Below are 15186 nucleotides of genomic sequence, written 5' to 3'. Positions count from 1 at the left end.
CTCTTAACACCACTCTGGGTTTCACGTCTTCATCTAACGGGAAGGCTATCCATTGTAGCCTCTTGACTTTCTCTTTGGAGTTATGTCGCGTACTCTTCCACTATCCTCACCATTTTTCTATAATCTTCCGAGCTTTTCGCCTGGATGAGGGTTTCCCTACCATTCTTGGAAATCCTGTTGGCCGTGTATACTTTTTGTGCTTAAGCTATGGTGAGGATAGCCCCTGTCTCGCTGACGCTCTGTAATTTGATTACAGGCGGTTTTCGATGTGGTGTTGCCTGTTGTTCGGGCAACACGGTGGTTTCTTCACTTTGGTTCGTCTCCATCTCTGTCTCCGAACCACTGGGATGCCGCAAGGCAAGCGCATCCTCATCTGTGTTAGCCGGTGGGTGGATTGGATCTACTGGTCCTTTTGGCAGGATGAGAGGGTGTGACATTTTCTGTCGGCGGAGATTTTTCATTTGTTTTTGGTTTCGGCAGTTTTGAAGTTGAGGGCTTGGCCTGTTGGTGGCTCTTGTTGTTCGCTGGCTTTTTGGATTCCATTAGTTCGTCGAACCGGGCATCTATTCGGTCTGCCAGCTTTAGGATCGTGTCATTCAGCTTGGCTATTTCCTTCTTTAGTTCCCTTATTTCGGTCCTCTGTCGGGCTATCACTTCTTCATTTGCCTTCAGCTGTTCTTCGTAATCAGCCTCTCTGCTTTTCACCGCTCCATGGTGCTTTCCCATTAGCTCCTTCAGCATGCTTATTTCTTCCCTCGCTTTCGCGAGTTCGTCGTCGCTCTCGCTGTCTTCGGTCCTAGCCCTTTTCGTTGTTCTTCTGGCTTTTTGATTTGCCTCGTTCTCGTCCATGACTTCTGCTATAAGGTTTTCCTCGCTTTTTTCTTCGGATTTTTGTCTTGACTTTTTGCCTTTCTTCCTCCCTCGTGTTTGGAATTTAAATTCCTTGTCTCTCGCTTTTTCTTCTATTGGCTGCTCATCCTCAATTGAAACGTCGGTTTCCTCGCTGCTTAGTTCCTGAAACAGGTTATGACCCACTTTACGTGAATCATCATAAATTGGCGGAGTGGCCATAGAGAGGGGGGGGGTGATCGAGACCTGGCTCGATCAGTCATCGGGGGCGAATACCTAATATTGTCGAGCCTTTTTTTCATCCGTCTGGCCCGATGCCAGCACGGTGTCAGGGTCGGCTTCCCCTGGACCTATATCGCGGCTGGTCACTAACCCAGACAGAACTGGGTTAGGGCTCCTCTTACTTTTCTCGTTCTACTCGCCCAGGGGCCGGGGCTGCCCGATGTAGGTTTCTAAAAAACTACATATTGCAGTGTCGATACCCTAACGGAGGCACAGTAGAAATCCCGTAACGGGCTCACGTCGAGCCCGTCTTGCTTCTTCTGCTAACCAATCTCTAGTTGTAGCGTCTTAGAGAATCCAATAAAAATCAAAGTCCCTAAGTTCACCACATCCAAAAGATTGGCCTTAGCCTCTCCTTCTCGCCTAAGGAGTAAGAAGTACTCGACTCGCACCACGCTTACATACGTGGTTGGAATGAAATTTACAGCTTATCGAGACACTCCCTTCTCCGTTCGGCTGCTCTCTGCTGCTGTTGTTCCATTCCGTTCGTACGCGCACGACTTCCTCCGGTGGCTGGCAACGGACGATTGAAGTGTTTCCTCCGGTGGCTGGCAACGGACGACTGAAGTTTATTATCTAGTACTATCCCTAGATACATATACTAATTCACCACTGGTATAGTACGCCCACTCGAGGTTACGTTTCCCGGTGCGCGCAACCTATGCCTGGTGAAAAACATAATATTGGATTTTTCTGTGGACATTGTCATATTATTTTCATTTGTCCATTGTATAATAATTTCAACTATATGCCTCAATGACCGTAGACAGTCGTCGTAGGTTTTTTGGGTGGAGTATATACAGATATCATCTGCAGATTGTAAACATATAATGTTTTCGTCAAACAAACTATGAATACTAGCAGAATATAAGTTGAATAATGTTGGACTTAATACTGAAACCTGTGTCAGACCTTGATTTACAACTCTTGGTCCGTGTAGTATATTTCTATGATCTTTTAACCATACTGTTCTATTAGTATATAGATTTAATATATTATTACAGATTTCATTATTGAAACCAAGTTTACACATTTTGTATTTTACTACGTTAAGATCTACTGAATCATAAGCTCCTTTTATATCCAGAAACAAACAAACCAGGTACTTATTTTTAGACAGCGCAATTTGCATATCTGTAACTAGCTTCGTTACTACATCCAATGATCCAAGGCCTCGGCGAAATCCATACTGTGTACTAGGTAAAATACAATTTGATTCTAAAAACCATCATAGTCGAGGTTTGATTAATATTTCGAAGGTTTTACTTATACACGACATTAAAGAAATTGGTGGATATGACTTTTGACGATAAATGACGATAAATTTTTGTCTTTATTAGCTTTTAATAATGGTTGTATGATATATTTTTTAAAGTGATCTATGTATTGCTCTCCTACCCACCAACTATTGAAAACTTTAAGTAATTGCTCCTTAGCTATTATGGGTAAATTATAAATTAATTCATAGGTAATAAAATCATAGCCAGGAGTAGTATTCTTCGTTGTTTTCATTGCAACCTCCAAATCTTCAAAATCAAACTGAGTTTGAAGCTCATTGCAATCTATTACATGCATATTATTATCTATTGTCTTTAATATATTTGGTACTTAAGTCGGTGCATATGTATCTAATAATTCCTCAATAATAGATTGCTTTAGTGGAGGTTTTTTGTAAGTGTTATTATTATTTGATATTTTTTTAATAAAATTCCAAATTTTTGATATAGGTGTGTTTATATTTAGTTGATTGATAAATTCTACACAACATTTTTTTTGTTTTTGTTTAAATAGTAGTTTACACTGTGCTTGTATTTTGCGTAGATCTATATAATTTTGAAAATTTGATACTCTCTTATACTTCTTTAAAGCGTCTTTTCTATCGCTTACTTTCTCGTCGCAATCTCTATCCCACCACACTGCTCTTGTGGTTTTATTACTAGAGGCTGTGCGACATTTCATTGCCTCACCAGCTGCTTTATTAATATTAGAAACTAACTGTTTAAAATTGTCTTCAGTCGAAGTCAAATTTTCATTTTCCATGCTGTGTGTTAAAATATTTTGATAGTGTTCCCAGTTGGCCGAAGATTCTATCCATTTTCTACTTGGTTGTATTATGCTGTTATTATATCTCCTTGTTAAGATTGTACTTATGGGAAAGTGGTCTGAGCCTAGCTTATCATCTAAAGGATTCCATCCTATGTAACCGATCAAGCTTGGCGAAATAAGTGTTAGATCTACTGGAGAAGGATTTTCATTTGGTCTAGTAATTTTTGTAGGTCTACCATCATTTAAAACAATAAAATTAAGATTTTCTAGAGCGTCTGCTAAATTTTTACCTTGAATATTGTCGTGCACCGAGCCCCATATGCTATGATGTGCATTGAAGTCCCCACAAATTATACTCTCTCCTTGTATTTGTGTAAATATGTTCGTCCAATCATTTTTAGTAGCTTGTACATTTGGTGGTTTATATATACATATGATTGATATTTTGAGGTCTTCTATATACATATATTGCACAAATTTCTATTTTTGTATTAAAGTTGTTTCTAAATTTTATTTCAGAATAACAAAAATGATCTTTTATAAGTATTCCTACGCCACCATATTCATCTGCTCTACTTTTATTTATAAAATTATAGTTATTTAATCTAAAACTTTGGTTAGGTGATAACCAAGTTTCATTTAGTGCAATTAAATCAACATTTTGTGTTTGATTTATTAGACAAGGCGAAAACGGCGGGTTCGAAGGGAAAAATATTCCCATGAGATTTTTTTGCATAATCACATTCGTGAGACATCCCAGAATAAGGTTCAAGAAGTCGCCCAAGTGAACAGTGGGCCAATTTTTTTTTAACAATTTTTTTTTATCAAATTGCAAGAATCAATATTTTTGGCCCGAACAATTTTTTCTTTAATTTTTTGGACCATTCTCGACAAAAAAGGTCTCTTATAATTTTTCTCTGAAGTTGATCGTATTCGACTTATAAGCAATTTAAAATTGAAAAAAACGAAAAATGGCGATTTTCAAGGCTTAATAACTCGGTTAAAAGTTATTATTATGAAAGTCAATATATGACTAAATCAAAGTTTGAAGCCCCCCCTACAAGATCCTGAAGAAATTTTTGTCATTATTTTATTACTAAGCTGTTATTTTTAAGTAATAATAATAAGTGCTATGCACGTGTGCGGGGCTGTAAATGCTGAGTGCGAGAGAGAAGCTATTCCAGCAGTCCAAATTGTGCATCTTACTCGCACTCACATTTACAGCAGCGTCAATACGATACAACCACTCATTGTTATTAATTAAAAATAACAGCTTAGTAGTAAATTAATGACACAGATTTCTTCAGTATCATGTAACGGCAACTTTAAACTTTGATTTAGTCACTTTCTGACTTTCAAAATAATAATTTTTGACCGAGTTATTAAGCCTTAAAAATGGCCATTTTCGCGTTTTTCAAATTTTAACTTGCTTATAACTCCAAAAAGATCAACTTTAGAGAAAAATTATAAGAGAACTTTTTTGTCCAGAATGGTCCAAAAAACCTAAAGAAAAATTAGTCCGGGCCAAAATATTGATTTTTGCAATTTGATTAAAAAAAAATTGTTAAAAAAAAATTGGCCCACTTTTCTCGTGGGCGACCTCTTGAACCTTATTCTGTGATGTCTCACGAACGTGATTATGCAAAAATATCTCATGGGAATATTTTTCCCAACGAACCTGCCGTTTCCGCCTTGTCTATATATGCTTTAAGAGATTTGGTTTATTTTTAATTATAGACTTTGCATTCCACTGTAATATATTAAACTCCTTATTCATTGTGTTGATTTCCATAATCTTGTTGAATACATAGATCCTAATAAATTTTTTAGTTCATTTTGTGTGTCTTTTATAACCTGCATTTCTGTGACATCCAAATTAAGTTTTTTATATATTATATTTTAGAATATTATAGGTAGTTTTTGCATTACTATCATTTCTAATTTTTCCTTGTATATCTGAAAGTCTTCTCTGTGAGGATTTGGCAAGATTGAATTACTTATTTTAATCTTGTTTTGAAAATTTGGTGTTTCTTCTATAATAATCGGTGAAGTAGCTTTACGCTTTTTTGGTTGTAATTGTGATCGGGGTACCCAATTTTTATTTGAACTGGTTGGTGTAGATGATATGTCAGAGTTATCAATTTGACTCATTTGTGGAAAATTTTCCAAATTGTTCAATACATCAAATCTATTATTAGAAGTTACTTTCGAGTAACTGCTATTTTTTTCTAACAATTCCGCTTCCTTAAAAGATAAATTTTTTTGTGACATAATCTTTTTTATATTTACCTGTTGCAAATATTTGGGACAATGTTTGGAAATAGACTGATGTCCATTTGTTTCACAATGTATGCAATATTCTTCTTTTGTGGATCCTTGAGTGTCTGCATTTTCGTGAATTTGGCCACATCATTTAAATTTATTTGTGGTACTTCTACAGTACTTTGCTGTATGTCCATATCTTATACATTTGGAACACTGGACCACAGGATAAATATATGGTTCTACTACAAACCTGACCAAATTTATTTTTACATATTGTGGTAAATTATTACCTAAAAATGTCACGACAAGCATTTGTCTAGGTACATATTGTACCTCATTATCTGAGCCTAGTATTTTCTTCGTCATTCTTTTTACATGTACTACTTTTCTTTCGCTCTCAATATTATCTAATATATATTTGTCAGTTAAAAACGTGTCAATTTCTTTGATTATATCCTTCTTGTGGTTAAAAAACATAGGAATGTAAGCGATTAAATTATTTTTTTTAATAACCTCATGTTCAATGATTTTATTTGCTGTATGTAATGTTTTAAATATAACTTTTACTTTGTTTCTACCTATTAATTTAATGTCAACAACCTCGTTTTTAAAATTAGAATTTTTAAAAAGAAAATGACCTACTTTTTCTGGTGATAAACGGTAACTATTATCTACTGGTTCAACAATGACATAAAAGGGACCTATATCTATTGCTGCATACCTGTTCTGGATATCATAAACTTTAGCATTATTTTTCGTTACATCCATTTCTGAGTTTATTACGGTTCTATCGAGTGGATCCTGTTTAGGCGGGGGCTGATCCCCGCCTATTTTATCGTCCATATTACCTTAATACTATAGTATAATAATTTCCAATACCTTACCTTATCACAAGAAATAATTTGTCAGTAAACAATTCTAAACTGCAAATAACAAATTAAAAAACCAAACGGGAACACAAACCAACACACTATCTACTAAAAACCCGCCAAAATTCAATATTTTCTGTAAGAGATCCAAAAATTATTATAACTTTGGCATTTGTCAACTTGACACAGAGAAAAATCAGAAAAGACGTTTTTTGCTCAGACTCAAATATATTTATCGACCACGGTACCGCCTGGCACCCTGTATATTTGTTATAAGGATCTCGTTTTGAGTTTGTACAAGTTTGTACAAAAAAATCGAATTGGAATAATTTACCCAACGGGGCGATGATATAGTGTGGACTATACAGTAAATAAACAACGTAATAAATGTATCTAATAATTATTGCAAAATGGCTTTCAAACTCAATTTTTTGGGAATTAAAATTTGCCTGGAAAAATTATTGGCAAAAAGGTCTTTTTGAAAAAATTTGTTAGCAGTTAGCAAACAAAAATAAAAGAAATATCGAGAAAAACCAAAATTACAGTATATAAGACCGTATATATGCCAATTACAATATATGGGGCAGAAAACTGGGTACTCAATGACAGACAAAGAAAAAGATTACAAGCTACAGAAATGAGATACTTAAGAAAAGTGGTGGGAGCAAGAAGATTAGACAAAAGAAGAAACGAAGATATAAGATATGAATTACAGTTAAAATCACTCAACGAAAAAGTTGAAGAAAAGAAGTTAAAATGGGCTGGGCACATGATAAGAATGAGTGGCGACAGACAAGTGAAAATGACATGGGAGGCCAACGCAGTGGGCAAAAGCACGAGGGACAGAAAAAGGAAAAGCTGGAACACTAGTGTAAACGAAATACTTACGAATAGAGGAACATCGTGGCAAGAAGCAAAAGTTTTAGCAGCAGATAGGAAGAAGTGGCGTAAATTTGCAGAGAGTATTGTATAAAGGAGGAATCCTCGACACCTAATGGTATAAGAGGCAATCGATTATGTATGTATGTATGTTGTTAGCAGTTATGTTATTGCTGGAATCAAATCTTAATATCGGTTTGCAAAGTCCGCAGAAAATGTGCTATTTTTTTTATTGACAAATTAGTACTCCGAAATCTTGTTGCTCTTAATTATTGCTCCGCAACTCAAAAATTTTAACTTTAAATCAAAAACCACCAATTAATATTCAGCGTCATTTAATTCTGCAAATAGAAATTTTTTCCAGATGATATCGACGAAAATTTTCCTCAGAATATCCGGGATTTCTCAACAAAATTTTTTATGGTTTGGGAGCAAGTGTGCTAATATTTTTTTTTGCTTTGACTATGGTCATTCATGCTAAATTAATATGCATCGCTATGTGCAAGTACTTGGAGGGGATACGAGAAACGATGGTGCGCAAATATCGGAGAAATCTTGAAACGTTCTTAAATAATTCATATTGTCAATTGAATTAGTCAAATTGATCTATATTTCATACCTACTGTCATTTAAGAAGAAAAATTATAGGTTGCTCCACAAGATTGATATGATATGCAAATATTATATAATATTAAATTCAATTTACTGTATTTTGCTTGCAGTACTGGATTTTAAAAATTGATTTTATTTCCTACATACAGTTATTTACCTTTTAATAAATATTCTTTTATCTACTCTATTCATCATATTATGTTTATCTGTATCATAACGAACTTCATTATGATACAGATTTTCATTACGATCCAGATTTAAAACTTTGTCTGTGTGTTATTGCGTTGCCGCTCCTGCAATACTCAGATTAGACCTATCGATGGATTCTTATGTAGTTTTTTCTTTTCTTCTGAATCCAAATCTGAAAACGGTATTTCGATATCTCTAACCGTCTTCGAGGTAATGGACCTCAAAATCTAAAATGTGACGTCACAATCATTTTATTTTCTGCCCACACACTAAACGTCAGCTGAAATCGTTGCTAGTAAGTGGGCTAGTTTTTTAATCTCGATTTGTTAAGCAAAGCATATTGTAGGTTATTTACATTTGTGTTTGGCACTTCGTGAATGTCACACTAAATTTTAAATTAAGTATCAATAAAATATCAATGACATTTGATAGTCTGCGCCTGACAGACGGGTTTAAAATTTTAGTGCTAATTTTTGTTTTTGTTAAATATGTTAATGCAAAATAATATCTAGGTGACTTACTGAAAGTATTGATTATCTAAAAAACACAGTAATTAATCTAGGTTTTCTGTATATATTAAAATAAAAATCATTATAACAAGAATGGAATGATTGTTGGTGTACTTTTTTTTCTCCTGCAAAGAGGAAGGTTACTCTAAGAAAAATGAAAATAAAAAGGTTTTTAAAAAATGTTAAAACAAAAAAAAACTGACAGGTACTATAGTTAGTACAGTGTAGCAATGGTAGTCAGTGGCAACATTTTCATCACAAATTGAGTCCACTTCGCTTATGTCGTCTTCTACCTCATCAAACCATTTCAAAAGTGTTTCCTCAGGGTCTTATTCCCTTATTTGATGTTTTTAACGAACTGGGGCACATTATGTGTAACGACGAACTGGGCACAACCACTAACACCCCGCCTATTAGACGGATGTCACACTTTTAGTCTATATATCTTTACAATAACAACCTGCCGCAAATTGCCGAATTCAATATTACTAAACAACAACCCAACTTGAAAAGTCATAAACGGATGACCTTCAAAATTTGTGAACTCAGTGACCAATGGCAAGTTAAATACATACGCTCTGACAGTTCTCGATATGTAAACAAACTGTCAAACTGACAAAATACTTCATTTGTTTGGTTACAAGATTAATAAATTTGAATATAATTTTTGTTGTGAATGATCATAGAAAAATCGTGTATACACCTTGCATATAATTATCATTATGAATCTCGTACTCTATACGAAACTCGTCGCTAGGCGGCTAGTTTCGTATCCCTCATACTCGCTTCATAATGACCATTATTAAATGCTCGTTGTATAAAGTACTATTATGTATCCTTTTTTTTCTTTTCAGATGTTGCTGACATCTACCTGGAACCTGAGTATCCTATTGATATTTATAGCTCTGTATGTACTATATAAATACTTTACAAGAAATTTTAATTACTGGGAAAAACGAGGAATATTCTACATAAAACCTTTACCTTTCTTTGGAAACTTCTTTGATACATTTACTTTTAAAAGTACCATAGCACATGGATTAAAAGCTATTTATGACCAATCAAAAGGAGATTTTGTGGGAGCTTTTGTATTTGATACTCCAGTTTTAATTCTAAGATCTCCAAAATTGATAGAACATGTTTTGATAAAAGATTTCAGCTTTTTCAAGGACAGAAGCCTTGCATCTCCAAAACATAACCCTATTGTGGCCAATTGGTTGTTGTTCCAGGGGTATTCGGACTGGAAGAAGACCAGACCCAAGGTCACTTCAATCTTCAGCAGTGGGAAAATTAAAGGAATGTTTTATACTGCCAAACCTATAATTGACGACATGTACGCATTTATAACAAATAAAGATGTCGTTATTGAAGTTAAAGATCTTAGTAGGAGATACTCAACAGAGGTGGTTTCCAGATGCTACTTTGGTATGGGTGGTAGGTGTTTCGAAAAGGGTAATTCCGAGATCCAAAACATTGCAACAAGATTGTTTGAGTTTTCTGCAAGAAATGCAATAATTCAAGGGCTACACGTATTTAAGCCACAGTGGGTGGAGTTATTTAAACTTGACTTTATGAAACGGAGTGATCAAGATTACATGTTGGATGCATTTATGGACGTGGTTAATGAAAGAAAAAAAGTTAAAGCACAGGATGGAAAAGCTTTTGATTATATTGATATTATTTTGGAGACGCAAGAATCTACTAACAATGATAATAAAATAGGTAAGACATGTTTTTTCTTAACTATTTTTTATTACGATTTTTTAAACGTTCATATATATACAGAGTGTCTCCGAAAATAGTGCGTTCCTTAACCCTTAAACGCCCAAGGGTGGGTAAAAAATGTCCACCTAATGCGGATTCTCTTGTAACATATTTATTACGTGCTTAAAAATTTTTCAAAAATTATTTATTGTTAAAAAGACAGGCCTTTATCGAATGTTAATTTGGTTCTACCGATATTTTTGAAAATAAAAGTAATATCGTGAGTTTAATGTGGGTGAGCCTAAAAAGTACACCCTTAGTAAAACTTGTTACTAAAGGTTTGTATATAATTTCTCGTTGGAAGGAACATAATCCATATAATTATCGACGTATATTTACATAATCGACACAATTATCGGCCAATGAGGAGCCTGAAAAGAAGAATGTGGAGAAAATCGACAAATCTGAATTACTGGCTTTTAATGGTATATTTATTTTGATGTACATTGTAATTTTGTTGTAAAGTTTTTAAATTGTTTAAATTAATATTATAGATGATGCTGTGTTTATTAAGCATAAGATTCTTAAGTTTAATCCATTTCCAACAACTAACAATAAATATATTAGCTATTTTCGAGGTGGACATTTTTTACCCACCCTTGGGCGTACATGGAACCTAAAAAAGGTTGGGCGTTTAAGGGTTAAAGGTATAGGTAAAAGGCACCATGTAAAATATGCACCGAGAGAAAAAAATTCTTGACATAAAGAAACTTTATTTATATTTAACAAAGATCGACTTGGCATATTGCCTAAGAAATATATCTTTGTATGTAATATATAACTTTCTAAAATATTTCAAATAAATTTTACTATAGCCAAAGAACATATATATCATACTATATATCAGGGGCGGGCAGACTTTTTTAGTAAGGGCCACAAAATATTTTTGGCCTCTTACCGAGGGCCGCAACATTTGTTACCTTAACATGTTCGAATTTTTAACTTTTTACTAATTTAGTTTACGGGTAGGGTGGCATGGTTAAATTAAATAAACATATTCAGTACAGTACAATTCAAAAATTATTCAAAAAAAAATTCAAGACCAAATATTGAAAAATAAGCCAACGGTGGCAAATTTTTACAGGCAGCTCCAAGAAAAAATTGATTTTGCAGTAGAACTTGTCAATGGATCATATGAAACAAAAAATTCAAAAATATTTTACTACCTTATGACTTTACTGAGGTAACGCTGTTGAGTTTTTTAGTTTTAACGATTTTTGAGTTTTTGATATCACTCAAAATACCAGTCAAAATAAGGAAATTTTTGTAAAAAGGGTGAAGATCAACATATTTATTATTGTTAACCAAAACATATCTCGACAGAGTAACCTCACGAAATGTCCGAAGAAAATCTATGAAAAATTTCAGGTGGATCTGTCAAGTAGGTAGTTTTTGAGTTAAAATGTCCACCGCCTTTGAAAAAAGCAGTTTTGAAAAAAACGCGTTTGGTTTGACAACTTTTATTTCAATTTGTTTTTGTCTGTCAAATCGTAAAGTGATGCACGCCAGAATATGTTTTTGAATCGCAGAGTAATCTACAAAAGAGAAGGGAACAGCTGTTGAACGTTTTTCATTACTCTCAAGCTACTGCAAAGTGAGTCGAAGGTAGGGATATTAAACATGCTTTACTTCCGGTAATTTTACTCCGGTCAAGCTGATAATTTTAGAGAGTACTCTTGAAGTTTATTTACTTAGTTATTTATTTATTTATTTATTTATTGATGTACTTTCATTTAAAATAACAAAAAAAATAAAAAATTTCAAACAAAAACATTTTTCAAACCGTACTCCTACCCTCTAAACAGCATTCGCACTTAATTAAGCATGGTATTTCCCTCAAATATATGTGTATCTATATATTTATTTATTTTTATTTTATCTTTGAACCTATTTTTTCCCTAATATTTTTCTGAAGCTATTTCCTTGGGACATCTTATGCAATTTACTATTTTATTTGGGAATAAGCCACAATTTAAGTTTGAAATTAAATTTATTTGACGTTTCGATTTCCGAAGTGGAAAGTACAAGACATTAATAAATTAAGCATTTATTTAATTAGTTTAATTTATTAATGTTTTGTATTTTGATAAAGATTTCCGAAGTGGAAATGGAAACGTCAAATAAATTTAATTTCAAACTTAAATTGTGGCTTATTCCCTAATATAATAGTAAAATGTATTTTCACATTAGTTATTAGTTACTTAAATATTTGAAGGGAAATTCCGTGCTTAAATAGATGCAGACACGCATCATACGTAATATGCAACACGCGTCATTTAAATTATAATAAACGAAGTTATAAATTAAAAATCTTAGATTCCCTTCATTGTTTTTTAGTCTAGGGCGCATCTGTTTTGAGATGGACGTTGAGAGGTGACTCAAATTTTTTTGCAGAAATTGCTTGAAAATAAATCAAATAATAATATTTGAGTTATCCTCCCTCTCAAAAAGGTCCGGAATATTGTTTATATTGTTGATATAATCAAAATGTCAAAAAATTAAGGAAAAATTCGATTTTTTTCTTCGTTTTTTTATTATAACTTTAAAAGTATTCATTTCAGAGAAAAGTTGTACTAACATATAATTTGTGTAATTAAATTTCCTATAACATTAAATTGGTTAATTATTTAAAAAATAGTCACCCTAGTTACAAAATAGCAATAATTGCGAAAAAACCATACAAAAACAAGTATTCGCATTTTACGTTTTCAACCATTTATGCTACACTTAGGACCTTCATATTTCACCCAGAAAAACTATATGATACAGCAAAACAATGCTGTAAATTTTATTGAGATCGGTTCAATACATTTTGTAAAATAAATTTTGCAATCAAGCTTTCGGAAAAAAAATTCATTTTTTCAAAATGTTACAGGACTGAAAATAAAGCAGGTAGCAAGTTGAAATTTTTTTTGCATATAGAAGTGTACTGTACCTTTCATTTGCAATTTTATTAACCCGGCACCTGCCACGTGGCCTTGCAAGGCGTCAACTGCCACGTGGTGTGCTCACAGCACCCCTTAAAAATTTTCTGTGATCTACTTGTTTAAAAAAAAAAATAATAATGTGTTGAGTAACACAAGAATATAAAAAAACATGCTTTATTGACTTAAAGCCACTAATATGTTACAAAAGTTAAAAAATAAAATGAAAAAGGTGTTATAAGCAAATTAGCAAGTACCAAGCCATAATAAATGAAATGAAGTAAAATATCTAAAAAAAAATAAAATTTAGTGAGTATAGAGTCTATACTAATAATTTAAATCAGTTATTTCAATAAAAAAATGTAAATTTGAAATGTTTATCAAAAATACAAAAAAAAAATTAAAACTTAAAGTGCCAGATGATGACACCCCATTTCGACTTTAGAGCTACAAGTTCAGAATGACACTAAACAACCACTTCAAACGCTAATACATCTATGCTATATACTATTATAGAAAGCTACTATGACGCACAGCACGGTATGCAACCTTGAAATACTAAATATTTGATAAAAATAAGTTATGGGGTGCTGGTAGCACCCCACGTGGCAGGTGCCGGGTTAATTACCACGGCGTCAGAAATTTTTTTAAATAAACATTAATTTTTGGTGCTACGCGCAGGACAGCGGTGTTCGATTCACACAAGTTGATTTCCACCAAAATTTCTTCCAATCTTTATCTAATATATTATTTTCTTACTCTATATTTTGTTGTATTTTAATATTTTAATTCCACAAAAATCAAACTAATTTTATTATTGTTTGTGAAATATTGTTTAAACAATTGCATATGTTTAAAAATAAAAAACTTTTATTCTCTAAGTTAAAATATATGAACAAAGAAAGTTTTTGCTAAAAAAAATGTTATTTTAAAGAGTAGAGTATATGTTTTATTTTGCAATAAACAAATTTATTTATTTATATCGAAATGTAATAAAAATTAAAATATATTCAATCATTATCAAAGGTCAGTGGAATGCCCAATCAGGGCAAACTATCCGCTGTCCTGCGCGTAGCACCAATAATTAATATTTATTTAAAAAATTCCTTTACGCCGTGGTGTTAATCGATTTTAATTTCGCAAAATTGCAAATAAAAGGTACTATATATATAATACTATATATATATGTATACTTCTATAAGCAAAAAAAATTCAATTTGCTTTATTTTCAGTCCTGTAACATTTAAAAAAATGATTTTTTGTTTGCGAAAGCTGGATTGCAAAATTTATTTTGCAAAATTTTGTTGAACCGATCTTAATGAAATTTACAGTATTGTTTTAATGTATCACAAAGTTTTTCTGGGTGAAATATGAAGGTTCCAAATGTAGCATAAATGGTTGAAAAACGTAAAATGCGAATACTTGTTTTTGTATGTTTTTTTTTCGCAATTATTGCTATTTTGCAACAAGGGTGACTATTTTTTAAATTTTTAACCATTTCTATATTATAGGAAATTTCATTATGCAACTTTTATGTCCGTACAACTTTTCTCGGAAGTAAATACTTTTAGTTATAATCAAAAAACGAAGAAAAAAAACGAATTTTTCTTTAATTTTTTGACATTTTGATTATTTAAACAATGTTCCGGACCTTTTTGAGAGGCAGGATAACTCAAATATTATTATTTGATTTATTTTCAAGCAATTTCTGCAAAAAAATTTAAGTCACCTCTCAACGTCCAAATGTACTAATATTTTTACAGATGCGCCCTGGTCTATTTGTTTTCTGTGAAAAAATTAAATAAAAAATACGCTGTACTTAAACTGCCGTCAAACGGTATTGCACTATCATGCCGATAACAGCTATGACGTCATTCGTATGATGCGTTTGACGGCATTTTCTTCGGCTGCCGTTCGCTTTCACTTGCAGTTCAGCATATATACACGTGGTGAGTTAATGGACGAGTTGACAATTCTCTTATCTTATTTTATTATAGT

General features: G+C 32.7%; 1 protein-coding gene across 4 annotated transcripts in view; it reads left to right on the top strand.

Annotated features, from left to right (window-relative positions):
- Window positions 1–15186, top strand: part of LOC126889576 (cytochrome P450 6k1-like) — a 122380-nt gene that overhangs the window by 77714 nt on the left and 29480 nt on the right. For all 4 annotated transcript variants that reach the window (XM_050657967.1, XM_050657966.1, XM_050657968.1 and 1 more), the window contains exon 2: window positions 9355–10222. In XM_050657967.1, the coding sequence (XP_050513924.1) occupies window positions 9355–10222 (868 nt within the window). The remainder of the gene's footprint in view (window positions 1–9354; window positions 10223–15186) is intronic.

Source organism: Diabrotica virgifera, chromosome 8 (genome assembly GCF_917563875.1).
Source record: "Diabrotica virgifera virgifera chromosome 8, PGI_DIABVI_V3a".
Classification (NCBI taxonomy): Eukaryota; Metazoa; Arthropoda; class Insecta; order Coleoptera; family Chrysomelidae; genus Diabrotica; species Diabrotica virgifera.
Note: the sequence above shows the minus strand (reverse complement) of the source record. Positions and strands in the feature narration are given on the sequence as shown.